Genomic DNA, 13877 nt, shown 5'->3' on the forward strand with positions numbered 1-13877 from the left:
GTTTAATATAGCGGTGAACGGCTGGCGAGTATCTAAAGATCTATAGTCGTATCATACCCTATCTGCTATGGATAGTAATTTTACTATCCATATCTGTTCCAAACTTTTTTATAGCTATGCATATCCTCTTTAATTGAATCGGAGCGAAGAGAGTATCCTAAAATATCCGTACTACTTCTATCCCTACTCCTTAAGGTGTAAGGAGTCTCGAATTGATTCATGTACTGAGAATTTGATATTTTCAATTTTTCAATTGTCTCCAAAACCTTTTAATTTGTTCAATTAGGTCTTAAAATTAATTTTGATTGGATATATAAAAATTATTATAATTTCATCAGAGTCAATCAAAATCTATAAAAAAATTCTACAAATTCCATAAAACTCTATGTAGAATTCTAGTGGAATCTGTAAAAATCTTAAGAAATTCTTCAATTCCGTCAAATTCAACAGTTCTTTTAAAACCTAATACAATCCTAATTCAATACACCCCTTAGTATGAGGAACATACCCTTCTTTATGCAATGCATATTTTAAGAATGTTTTATAAGTAAAACTTATTATTTAAACTTTGTTATCACTGCAGATGTTTGGAGAGAAGTGTTATTAGAGGTTTTATTAATGAAATGTCAACTTAAATTAAATACTTAGAATTAAATTTGTTTTCTTAAAAAAACAAATAAACAAATAAATAAAATGGTTAAACATTCAATAAAATTATGATCCGTTTGATATAGTAATTGTTGTTTTTCATTTTCATTTCTCAATATAAAATAAAATCTGTAGTTTAAAATATTCAGAACAAGAGAAAACATAAATAATAAATTTCGTTTGTTTCATCAATTTATTTTCCAAAAAACTAAAATTATAATATAAAAAATATAAAAATGTTTAATGATTTTTTGTTAATTATAAAAATAGAGAAGGAATGAGTTAAAACCGCATAATATGATAATAATGACAATAAAAACCGCAAAAAAAAAAAAAAAATGTGAGCATATAAACATAAACGTTAGAAAAGATGATACTCTTCCCAAATAGAAAATAATATCCGAAACATCATCATTTGCTTCATATATTAACTTCAACTTTTTAAAGACTAAAGTCCAGTGCTCTTCTTTATGCAAAAAAAAAAAAAAAAAAAAAAAAAAAAGGTCCAGTGCTCTTCTTATGCCTCTTCCACGACCCTGCAAAACACTCAAAATTTTTTATTTTATTTTATTTTAAATTAAGTTACTGATTTCTGACTTATTTTTTAGGTTAATTGGAAACCAAATTAAATAAAAATAAAATGACAGCTGTGGTATCCATCTGGCTTTTTTTGCCTTCATTGATTCATTTTATTTAGTGGTTAGTACTCTTAAAAATAAAATCCTTGAGGGTCCTTCTTTAGGAAGCTTTTGTTATACCTTTAATTCTTTTTCTCCTTATCCCTTTAACACACACACACACACACTCTCTCTCTCTCATATGATTAATATATCCACAGGTAACTGTCGGTGGAACAGTAGCACAGGCATCCTATGCACATCGCTGTCCTTCCTTTCCTCCATTATCTCCTTAATATTGTTTCACTTAACATTGTCTCTCCACTTTCCACCTTAAACCTAACCTTACCCATCAAAACACTTTTGCTGCATTTAATTCTTGACACTGTCTCTTTCTTTCTCTGCCTCTCTTTCATATATATATATATATATATATATATATATATATATATATATATATATGCCTCTACTGCTTGGTGATAAGGGAAATAATGGTGGATGGATGATCTGTTTCACTGTCGACAGCTTCTTGCTAGCTAGCTAAGCTAGGCCATGGTGAGAAACTATTCAACTATATGCTACTCTACTATAATACAAGTTGTGTTTTCTTTTGCATTTTAGGTTTGGATAGCAGCTTTTATACTGTGAAGTGAAGTAAGTTTGGATTTGATATTGTCTGAACAAAATATCTGTTCATTTATGCCTTTAACTTAGAATAGAATGATTTTGGTCCATTTATTTATTAATTATTAATTGATTTTTTCTTTTTTTTTTCTTGCCATTAAGTAGATAGATATTTATTTATTTTTTCCTTTATAATAGATATTTATTGTAAAAGTTTAATGTTCTGCAATTTATTAATTCACATTGGTTTAAGTAATGTAACTTGACTTTTTTTTTTTTTTTTTTTTTTAAATTTTCTAAATAAGGTTTTGTTCTCCTCCATTTATGAGCCATGTTATCTTAAAACATACTGTCATGTGTTTAGGTCTTTTATTAAATTTTGGTTAGAGATTGTTAAATTTTGTTTTTAAAGTGAATTTCAAATGTTTTGTTTATAAAATTTTTTAAAACAATTGAATAAAGCTCCAAATTGTTTATATATTGAGACTTCTTTTTTTTTTGATTCCTCATACTAAAAAAATAATTGTAGTATTATTAAATATTTTTCAGTCGATAATTTAATTTTTGAATAACAATTATACAATTAACTTTTAATAAATTTTAATATGTACATGATAATTTATATTTTAAATTTAAATTTATGAAAAACGTGTTAATACAAAAACATGTGTACTTACTTTGCACGTGCTAAAAAGATTAGTATTATATAAAATAATCACTCTACCTAGAAGTTTAAGTTTATACTGTTTGCTGTAGGTGTATGTAGAAAGGTACGGTGACCCGGTTTACAAAGTATTAAATATTTATACACACCGAAGAGAATTGATGTATGCAATCTATCCATTTATCTCCACTTGTTGCAAAAACACTATAGTTAGAGGTGAGCATTCATTTGATGGAATTCAACCAAATTGAATTAGCTCAATTTCAATCCAATCAATGTATTTTTATGGTAACTAAATCCGGATTTGAATGGTATAAAAATTAATTCACTCCACTCAATGTAGATTCGATTATTCAAACTAAATTAGTTATTTTTAGCTTAAAAATAAATAAATTTAATTAGTTATATACGATAACCCCGATAACCGATAAATTCGGTCTCCAAACTTATTGCTGACCCCTACTTAGTGTCTCCAAACAATGACTTTTAGGTCAGAATATATCATAATAATGCACAATTATGCTTGAATTAGAGACAAATTTTAAGATATTTACAGTCATGATGTCTAATCAAGCAAAGAATAATGTACTTTTTTTTATTCTTATTTATCTAATTGCATGTTGTTACTTTATAAAAGTGCAATCTGCATATTTTACATCCCTAGATTTGATTTTTAAATATTATTGATGGTTACCTTATAATCTGAACAGCCAAACAAGTGTCATGCACTACTTCTGTGGCTTAACTGCATTGGACTGCCTCTGCCTGCCATTATTTGAATACCATCTGTTTGTATGAAACCATGGGTCGTTTCTTATAGCTGTTTTGTGCATTTCTTAACCATAATTTTGCATATAAATGTTGAAGCTTAACCATTGAGAATCAATCTTCAACTGTTAGACTCCCTCTGCTCTGTTTTCATTTTACTAGTGGGTATTTCTAGTTTAAGAACAGTTCTTGTTTATTGATTAGTGTTAATTGTCAAATTTTTGTTATGAGTAGAAAGTGAAAGAAACAATGGACAACAAGTCATGGCTTTGGAGGAAAAAATCTTCAGAAAAGACAATTATTGCAACAAACAAATTTGGCATTTCTTTGAAAGAAACTGATGAAGAGGTAACAAAAGCTTTCTTTCTCTATTTTTTTTTTTTTTTTTGTTTATTGATTAATTTGATGAATCACATATCAATTTGAATTGATGGAGAATATTAGTTTTATTGATTAATTTCTACTGATTGATTTTGTTAGACACAAAAATTTCCAATGGCAAATGAAGTAGGATCAGTTAGAGTTGCAAGAAATTTGAATGAAAAGTTAGCTTCAGTGCTTCTTGATTCTCATGGAAAAGATGATCTTGCGATGAAACAAGAAACTTTAGCACAAGAAGGTGTTGCAGGTAATTTTTTATCATTCTCCATCTTTAGATTTTCAATATGGTTTTAGCTAAACAAAATAAGCATATAAATTCCCTTGTAGGCCAGCAGAAAGCAGAATCAGAAGTCATATGCCTAAGGAAAGAACTGGATGAAGTTTTAAAGCAATGCAAGCAGCAGCTGAGCTCCTCACAAGCAGAACAAGAGCAAAAGATAAATGATGCTGTGATGAAGGCAAAAGGTGAATTTGAGAGGACACACAAGAATTTAGAAGAAAAGTTGACGGAGAAGAACAAAAAGCTTGCAAGTTTAGCCATTGAGAATACAAATTTGAGTAATGCTCTTCTACTTAAAGAGAAATTGGTTGAAGAAATGCATAAAAACCTGTCTCGAACAGAAGCAGAAGTCAATGCACTAATGACTAGATTAGATTCTACAGAAAAAGAGAATACTTTTCTAAGATATGAGTTTCACATGCTTGAGAAAGAGCTTGAGGTTCGTAATGAGGAAATGGAGTATACTCGTCGGTCTGCTGAAGCATCACATAGGCAGAATCTAGAAAGTGTTAGGAAAATCTCAAAGTTAGAAGCAGAATGCCAAAGGCTCCGCGTTTTAATGCGTAAAAAGCTTCCAGGTCCTGCTGCTTTGGCAAAAATGAGAAATGAAGTTGAGATTCATGGGAAGGATCAAATGGAATTAAGAAGAAAACCAAATCCCACAAGAGAATTGGTGCTTACGGACAGTAAAATGGAAAGATCACCTGAAATTCCTGTTAAGAACATTAATTTTCTGATTGAGCAACTACGCGGTATGGAAGAAGAAAATAGAACTCTGAAAGAAATACTTGGGAGGAAAAACGCTGAACTCAGATCATCGAGGATTATGTATTCAAGAACTGCTTCAAAGTTATCACAGGTTGAGGCTCAGCTTCCAGAGGTTTCTGGAGGACAAAGATGTATGGATTTGGCAAAGCTCAAGAGCCCATTTGCAGGTTTCGACATTGGCAGTGATGATGGAGTTAGCTCTTCTGGATCATGGGCCAATGCTTTAATCTCTGAATTGGAGCATTTCAGAGATGCAAGATTCAAGAGTCCATCAGAAGGCAAATCAGACATGAGTTTAATGGATGATTTTGTAGAGATGGAGAAATTAGCTTTAGTATCTTCTGCAGGCTCTAATCATTCTGTCTCTGATGGTAAGGAACTAGTTCCAGTAAATGATAAACAGGAGATATGCTCAAAAGATAAATCTTTTGATTGGCTTCAAGAGGTTTTAAGTGCAATCTTTAAACAACAGCGCATTTCAAAACGAAGTCCAACGGAACTTCTTGAGGACATTAAGATTGCCCTTGGTTATATAAATCAGTCAAGCATCCCTGAAGCTGATACAGCAGCAATGTCTCCAAACATCGATTCATTGATCGAAGCTTCGGGTGTTGACTCCTCACTGAAAGAAAGAAGCAAGCTGAGTAAGACAATCTGCAAGATTATTCAGTTGATTGAAGGAATCAATCCAATGCCTCAACTCTGCAATAGTACAATGGATAATATGTCGAAGAAGGAAGAAAGTTGCTCGCGTTCACCAATAGCTGCTGATTACTTTGTTCATGTTTTTCAATGGAAGGGTTCTGAACTAAGTGCTGTTCTACAACGGTTTGTTCATACTTGTAATGCTGTGTTGAATGGAAAAACCGATCTTCAAAGTCTAGCTGAGGAATTATCATTTACCTTAGACTGGATTCTGAACAACCATGTCAACCCCAAAGATGCTTCAAATGCAAGAGATAAGATCAAAAGGCATTTCAGTCAGAATGAATCACAAAGCGAAAATGAAGCTGGAGTAGATGTGGAGAAACCTTCAAGTTTGCCCTTGGTTGACCAAAACATTTCATCTCAAAGTAAATCCATACAGTATAATCTGCAAGAAGAGAATAAGAGACTGAAAGATGATCTTGAAGCTATGGACGGAAAGCTTCAGACTGCAATTGGCAAGAATGAGACTTTGATGAAACAACTTCAGGAATCAGAACAAAGCATCAAAAACTTACAAGTAGAGCTGGAAACTACAAAGGAATCAAAAGGAATCATTGAGGATCAGATGGAAAATCACAAGTGTATGAATGAAGATCTTGATACTCAGCTTACAGTTGCTAAAGCTAAATTGAATGAGGTTTTACAGAAGTTGTCATCTTTAGAAGTTGAATTGGAAGAAAAGAGTAACTGTTGTGAAGAATTAGAAGCTACTTGTCTTGAGCTTCAACTCCAGTTGGAAAGGTACTAGTTACTTTTTCTTCTTATCTCTTATAGATGTTAACTATGAGAAACATTTTTTGATTGAAAAGAAAGTTCTGATTCTTTAACAGTGTCGCAAAGAAAGAGACTATGAACCACAGCATTAATGGAGATGGAACACAATCCCAAAATGTAAGTTATTCCAGCTTATCTATATTGTTCATAGAGGAAATAAATTTTGATGCAAAGAATAAAATACTTGCAATCATCTTATTTTGCAGAGTTCAGAAATCACAGCAGCTTCTTTAAAGTTGGCAGAATGTCAAGAGACTATTCTTAACCTTGGAAAACAACTCAAGGCACTAGCTACACCAAGAGAAGAAGCACTACTTGATAAAGTATTCAAGACAAGTGTTTCCACAACAGCTAATAAGAACTTGAGTAAGCGATTCTCATTGCGCGATCAAATGATTGCTGAAGATCCCACCAAGGCAATCATTCTCAGATCTCCCATCAAAGATGGAAAATTCCAATCCAATAATAATGGCAATGCTTCAACTGCTACTAATGTAAAATCTGATTCAAAGCAAAAGGCTGACAATAATGCAGCAGTTGGAACTCTTGCTATTGTACCTTCTAAAAAACAAGGAGTTGGTTTCCTGAGGAGGTTACTAATGAGAAGAAAGGAAGCAGTAAAAAATCAAAAACCTCATTAGGAAAGGTATGACGGCTCTTGTTGCTGCTGCTACTGCTATTGATCAACAGTCTGATTGTTAAATATCTTCGATTTTCAGTTTTCTAAGCTTGAAAATTTGTGAGCATGATAGTTTGAGGCATCATATTGCTTCAACCCATTTTCTTTTTCCTTTTTTTTGGAGAGAAAGAGAGAGAGAGAGATAATCGCTTTTGAGTACTTATGTGTGTAAATATCTGGGTTTCAGGGATATAGAGTCTGTAGTGCGTCATCTGTAATATAGAAGAAGTGAAAATAACAGCTTACTGTGGTTTTTAGTATCAATCTACAAAACTGATGAGGCTGCCAGGACAGCATAAGCTCTGGCAATAATACCTTGGAAATTAGCATGAGAATCTTATCATTCAAAGGTCGCTTCCTATGTAGCACGGAAATGAAGAAATGTGGAAAAGTGGAAATAACACGGGGAATGACATTTAAAATATAATTTTACTTAGAGAAACGGTATTTTATATGAGGAAACAGATATGTAAAAACGTTTTCGAAATATGGAAATGTCCATGGCTATAAGTTTCCGTATATGGTAGATTGCTCCTACGAGTCTCTGTTATTGTTTTCCTTGCTTGGTTTTTGCTTAACTACATCTCCAGATTATAGATCCAGAGTCTAGAGATACAGTTCTATTCACCTGCTTAGATTGGAACTTACTTGACATCAAGTAAGTCAAAGATTGATTTGTTCATCCAAAAGACTGTTACAAAATGGAGTTCATGTCATTTGCAAATGAATGTTATAGGATTCATTTTAAATATATAGCATTAGTAGCCTGTACTTAGAATTCGTTAATTTCATTTTCTGATATCCTTCTGAGTTCAAAGTTCATTCACAAAATTTATTTCATCAATTTTTTCTAAAATTTAATTGAAATATTACCAATTTCATAAAATTAAAAATTATGAAATTCTGAATGAATTTTTATACGTACGAAACATGCAAATATGGACGAATTTCATGAACTTTTATAAAATTCATTTATAGCAGACAAACTTTTAGATAAAGGGATTGCGTTGTAGTTTTAATGCTCTCGCAAAACGTTAAAATTTATTCGCCATGACAAGGCTTTTCTCTTTCTTTCACAGGGTTGAGCATACTTCGATTAAACACAAACAGTTCAGTTCGATTTTTAAAGCCCAAAATCATAAAAAATAGTTAAAAATGGAACTGGTTCAGTTCGATTCCATTTAGTTTCCACTTAAAAAAAATTTTCAGTTTGTTCGGATCAATGCTCACCCCTATTATTTGTTTTGATATCCAATCACTTCAACTTTCTCAAACTTCCATACCAGAACTTGCTAGTCTATTTTATTAGGTAGAAGTAAGCAACTAACAATATGTATGCATAATTCCATCAACCAGACCACCTTTCTTTGTAACACAAAACCAAGAATCAGCTTGTCAATACTTCAAGAAAATATTCTGTTGCTCCTTTCTTTTTTTTTTTTTAAAAAAAAAGGAATCCAAGTGTCAAATTTCATATAGCTATATTACAAAAACTCAACAGGAACGCCCAAAAGAACCAATAGATACACAAACCGAAGAATGAAGACAATAGTAGGGACTTCCCAGCCATGAAGCATAGTCCTCACCTCCAATTGATTATCAATCTTCATACAGTATAAACTTTGCAATATCAGCAAATCCAGCCTCCTTATAACATTCAGCAATTCGCTCTGTAACTTCACCCCATGTTCCTTCAATAGAAGCTAAATCCATTAAAAAGGCAGCTTCATCCAATGCAATCTACATGACAAATCAGTTTGAGCATTTTATACCACACTATAAGACTTCAACAAGTTTTCTTCTAATGAAGTTGAGCAATTTGTCAATCCAATAAGAAAAATCTCTCAATTTGTTACCTGTGCAAGTGCCTTTCCCTTTTTCAAATCTTCTTGTCTACCTTTGTCAGTTATCTTCTCCTTGATATATTCAATTTGCTCATCCTCCCATTGCGCAATGCTTGCTACTTCCTTATCAAGATTAATCATTGTCAGAATGCCATAAAAGAAAAGCGGAAGGATAGAATATGAAAATGACTATCCAACAAGACAATGCAGATGGATTAAGGGTCAAATACCTCGTATGCGCAACCTAGAGTCCACCATGGTGATTTCAAAGCTACCCTTGCAGCATCTTTAGCTTCCGAGATACGTCCAACTCTGCAAGTAGTAATCCGTAATATTTGCTTGAGAAATGATAAAGTAAAATGAACTAATTGAATGGGAAAATGATGGATGAGATTTGTACAAACTTCTTCAAAACCTCTGCATAGAACACAAAAGGCCGTCCAAATCCTGGAAATAGATCCTTTTTTGTATAAAATTCTCCTGTCACCATCGCTGAAACCTACAACTTACAAGTATATGCGAAATGCTAAGAAAATGGCAATGACATACTAGCACATAAGAACCAAAATCAGAAACTACTCACGTGGTCCTCTTGCTCAAAATGGCACGTAACTTTGCGCTCTAAGAGATCTGGGAATAGTCCAACCTGCGAGAATAACTATTAGTTGTTTCTAAGCATCAACCGGATTCATCTGCTAGAGCCACTTACAAAACTGTCTCTCTACCTTTTTAAGAATATACAGGTCAAGATTTGCAATCTGAGATTCAGCAAAATCACCCCTTCTATATAATTTCTCACCAGCTTCTGAAGAAGCATCATAGAGTCTACCACCACTGAAGTTGTTGGCATCTTCTTCAACCAGAATCCTGTGCATATATTGATCCACCTGCATTGCCACCATTGTAATATAAGATTTCCTTGTTTGCAGGAAATTAAAACAAACTTTGAGAGAGAGTATTTTCATGTTTAAGAATTTTCCAACCATTCCCAACACCCGAAAAAATACATCAATACATAAAGGGGAAAACGTGGAACTGCCAAGGTGCAGATAATATAATGTAATGTATCAAGTGCACATAATTGTATAATATAGCTCATGCAATTATGCATATCTATATATGCTCTCAGTTTAATGTATTACATTCTTGGCTAAAAGCCAGACCCCATGCTTGCGAACTTCCACAACTGGCATCTCCATTCTGTGTGAATACCAATAGTTGCATGAAGATAAATAATGGGGAAAAGAACTTTGCGATAAAAATATATTGGAATGAATTCAAATGCATACAATAGGACATTAGAATATAAACCTTACCCAGGTGGAGCTGTTGGCCACCGCAGCAATGCTGTTATGGAACCTGCTGGCAAATATATAAATGATAAACTGAGAGTTCTCACACAGATGCCCATGATCATGAGCATATTATTAAGTTGGTAATAGAACTGCTCCCGACTTGTGAATATATTATCATAAAAGGATAAGATGTTTATCTAACCTGACAGATTTTCTGAAAGGGGAATTACAAGGGGGATAAGTCCTTTTCTGGATCCAGGAGAAATGACGGTTTCACCTGTAACCAAAAAACATAACATACAGTAGCAATTAATAAATGATTGTGTAAAAAACACAAGGTAGTAGGGTTGTGGAGTCTTTTCTCTAATTGCAGAAGAAATTGCAGAACCTGAGAAGACAATAGAAGTTATGTTCTATGATTACGGGTTACTTCTTTTTTACAGACAGATGTAGAAAGAGATGAAACAATATTTCATACTAAAATAACCACAATCGCAGGAGAAAATCACTTTATCAATCATAAGTAGATATTATAGCGCTATAAATAGAGCAAAATAAGCACCATGTAAGAAGCAGACCCGGGTATTCCACAAAACCATGTTAAATATTAGTTTAACTAAATTCAAACCATGAAGGTAGAGTGAGCAAACAAAAAAAATATTTTCCAAACGACAATGGAAAGGTATGCCAAACCACTTAAACATAAAGTAATCAGAACATCAACATTTTAGCGAAGCAACTGGCAAGGGGAGAAAGAATAATGAAAACTGAAGACCTATCCACTTAGAGAACATTGCATGCCGAAACTAATCAAGCATTCACATCAAAGAAATTAAAGCGTAGTTATCCTGAACCACAGTAAAAATATACCCATAATCACGCAATTCATCATGAAATAAAGAAAAACAATACCGTTAGAATTTTGGAAGCAAAAAGTTATTAAAATAAGTTACATGACAAAGATACCTCTGGTCTGTAGGACTTTGAGCAAGTGATGAAGATGCTCAGGAGGTTGAGTTGCAGCTACATCCTTGATAAATGACACATGGCCTGCATTTGAATTTGCAAACAGTCTAATGATATAGTTAACAAATAGTCAATAATAACATAATTAATCACAAGTAAACTTAGAGCTAGATAATCAATTATTTGCCAATTTATGGTTTCAAAATTATAAGGATGAACTGAAAGTTGTAAATTAAACTACATTAATTGGAACACTCAATTAATTAATACCAAATTTGATCAGAAAATAATGCACAAACTAGAAATTGGATGGTTTTAATTTCCCCAATCAATTGAATTATTGGGTTTTGATTTTTCAAATATTCCATCTGAAACAACCCAATGCAACCCACCATTCAATTTAAAACAAGTTCAACAACCCAGTAGATTAATTTGTAATGTAAATGGAACCATTGTATTTAATAATCCAAAAACTCTAACCCATTATTCATTTTCTGTCTTCATTTTCATTATGAAAAACAGAAACGAGATTAGAAAAAGAAAGAAGACGACGAGCGATTATTATGTTACCAGAAGAAGAGAAGCATCTAACCCTGGGTCTAACGTGGCGAAGAGAGAGTGCGGTAGTTGGAGGGGTTCTGTGCACCACTCCCAACAATCCTATCTTCATTTTAGTTCAGCTTCACCTTGAAAGGATAATTCTCACCAACCGGATTGCCAACTGATTTTCTGCTTATTTGGTTCACAGGATAAGAAGGAGCACGACCCTCTATATTCCCTGCGTAACGGGAGCCATGAGATTTTTCTTTAAAATATATCCCTCCGTCCCATTTGACAAAGCACGTATTAAAAACTTAAATTTAGCTCATAAAAATTATTTTATTCTTTTTTTTTACTGTTCAATTATTAATATTATCATATATTAATAAAAAGCCTTTCGTTCATCCCTGTTATGATAGAAAAAAAAAATTATATACATATATAAATTTAAAAATTTTACAAATATTTTGAGACATCCTAAAAAAAATAATAAATAAATAAAATGGAACGAAGGAAATAATAATTAAATATTATAGGAATTTATTCAAATTTTAAAATTACTATTATTCTTTCTCTTACACATATTTTCATTTTTATAACAGTTAACTAATTAAATATTATGAGAATTTATTCAAATTTTAAAATTATTATTATTTTTTCTCTTACACATATTTTTCATTTATAACAATTAACTAAATTCCTAAAAAAATGATTAACTAAATTTAATTTTTATTAAACAGTAAGTCCATAATAATTTGTGAATTTCTATTTCAGCAAAAAAATAAAATTTTAATTAATATTTTGTACAAAATTATTAAATTTCACTTATCATACTCTTTTTTTTTTTTTTTTTTAAGTTTCACTAATCATACCATTGGATATTTAGGTGGAGTAATTCATTTAAAATACCCTCACCTTTGCGGATTATAATAATTACACTCTAAAACCTTTATGGATTATAATAATTACACTCTAAAACCACATTAACTCTCTGTACACTTTAATTTTAAACTTTTATAATAATCATACCCAATTTAAAATTTAAGTCTAAAAAATAATAAATAATAGGAATAATGAAACCCACTCCCGCCACTCATGTCAATTAAAACGCACCGCTCGTATAAAACAATCCAAACTCCTGAAATCGCCGATCTATCTCTTCTAACTCTCCTTCTCAACCGGAAACGAACGAGTATCCTTTGGCAACTTTTTTAACTGTTTTCAACCTCAAAATAATAAAACGACAACAAATCAACAACAATGAATCTCCTGTCCATTATTAACCAAGTTGTTGAACTTACGAGCAGTACTAAAGGTAAACACTCTATGGGCCAAGGTTGATATGTGGGCCATGTTCTCACCCTCATGGAAGACTTCTGTTGAAGATGCCTTTCTCTGCATTGGTGGATGGCGTCGAAATATGGCTTTTCATTTGCTTTATTTGAAATCCAGGTCGCAACTCGAGGCTTAACTCCATGATGTAAGCACCGGCCATTTGGCTGCTCTCATCGAGTCAACTCACTCGAGCGGATGAATTTTTAATGAAGCAGTATTAAGGAAGAGAAGATGACGAAAAAAATTATCTAAGCTCCAAAAGGCAGTGGCTGCAATGGTGGAGTTATCGGCTTATCGCAGGTGATTGAGAAAAAGTAGCAAAATGGACATGATTGACAAATTAGATTTTAGGGATTTTGGAAAGTGGGAGAGATGGATCTATTCAAGGCATAAGGGAGATGTGATTTGAGTTTTGGATTGTTTTATATCAAACGGTGCGTTTCATGTTTACTTGAGTTGGGTTACTTTTAACCATGTGTCAGCGGTGGATTCCATTATTCCTATTATTTTTTCATTTTTTAAACCCAAATTTTAAATTGGGGTAAAGTTATTACAAAAATTTCCTATTATTTTTTCATTTTTTAAACCCAAATTTTAAATTGGGGTAAAGTTATTACAAAAATTTGAAATTAGGGTGTCCAAGATTTGAGGGTATAAACTATACAATCCATCCGCAAAGTTGAAGGTATTTTTTATTTAAATAACTAATTAAAAAAAATTAACTACCTAATTGAATACATAAAAATAAAATTAAATGGAATACAATTAATTAAACACCCATAAAACAACTATTCCTTAAAACATAACTTTTCTAACATTTGGAATACAGCTTCCATGATAAATAACCTAGAAGTGTAGGTATGCCTTTACAAGTTTCTAATATTTGGTTAACATTTTTATTTATATTTCTTCATTCTATCTTAATTTGCTTTTGTTTCATGGAAAGATTACTGCTAGTCCAATATATATACGCCGTATAGGATTGA

At 32.1% G+C, this 13877-nt stretch overlaps 2 protein-coding genes across 3 annotated transcripts; one reads left to right on the forward strand and one right to left on the reverse strand.

The window, feature by feature from the left end:
- The first annotated feature begins 1445 nt into the window (after nucleotides 1–1445).
- LOC105646280 (filament-like plant protein 7) lies at nucleotides 1446–7175 on the forward strand. The gene is given in 8 exon segments (XM_020684162.3): nucleotides 1446–1820; nucleotides 2646–2769; nucleotides 3556–3669; nucleotides 3802–3949; nucleotides 4030–6199; nucleotides 6289–6349; nucleotides 6439–6841; nucleotides 6844–7175. Coding segments are annotated over 6 exon segments (2922 nt in total). The 5' UTR covers nucleotides 1446–1820; nucleotides 2646–2769; nucleotides 3556–3570; the 3' UTR covers nucleotides 6885–7175.
- Nucleotides 7176–8313: 1138 nt separating this feature from the next.
- On the reverse strand, nucleotides 8314–11838 carry LOC105646282 (protein IN CHLOROPLAST ATPASE BIOGENESIS, chloroplastic). Of its 2 annotated transcripts, none has more exons than XM_012232108.4 (11): nucleotides 11587–11834; nucleotides 11017–11100; nucleotides 10253–10327; nucleotides 10072–10114; nucleotides 9898–9955; nucleotides 9481–9642; nucleotides 9339–9401; nucleotides 9160–9254; nucleotides 8986–9067; nucleotides 8768–8878; nucleotides 8314–8651 (listed from the first exon to the last, which is right to left on the reverse strand). In XM_012232108.4, exons 1-11 carry the CDS (start codon nucleotides 11684–11686, stop codon nucleotides 8511–8513), a joined length of 1014 nt encoding a protein of 337 aa, XP_012087498.1. In that variant the 5' UTR covers nucleotides 11687–11834; the 3' UTR covers nucleotides 8314–8510. The 2 variants fall into 2 exon arrangements, 1 of the variants encoding a protein (XP_012087498.1); XR_005178626.2 differs by having other exon boundaries at nucleotides 8512–8651; nucleotides 8768–8871; nucleotides 11587–11838.
- Nucleotides 11839–13877: the final 2039 nt, after the last annotated feature.

Source organism: Jatropha curcas, chromosome 6, assembly GCF_041381405.1.
Source record: "Jatropha curcas cultivar XTBG-Jc1 chromosome 6, XTBG_Jcur_1.0, whole genome shotgun sequence".
In the NCBI taxonomy this organism is placed as follows: Eukaryota; Viridiplantae; Streptophyta; class Magnoliopsida; order Malpighiales; family Euphorbiaceae; genus Jatropha; species Jatropha curcas.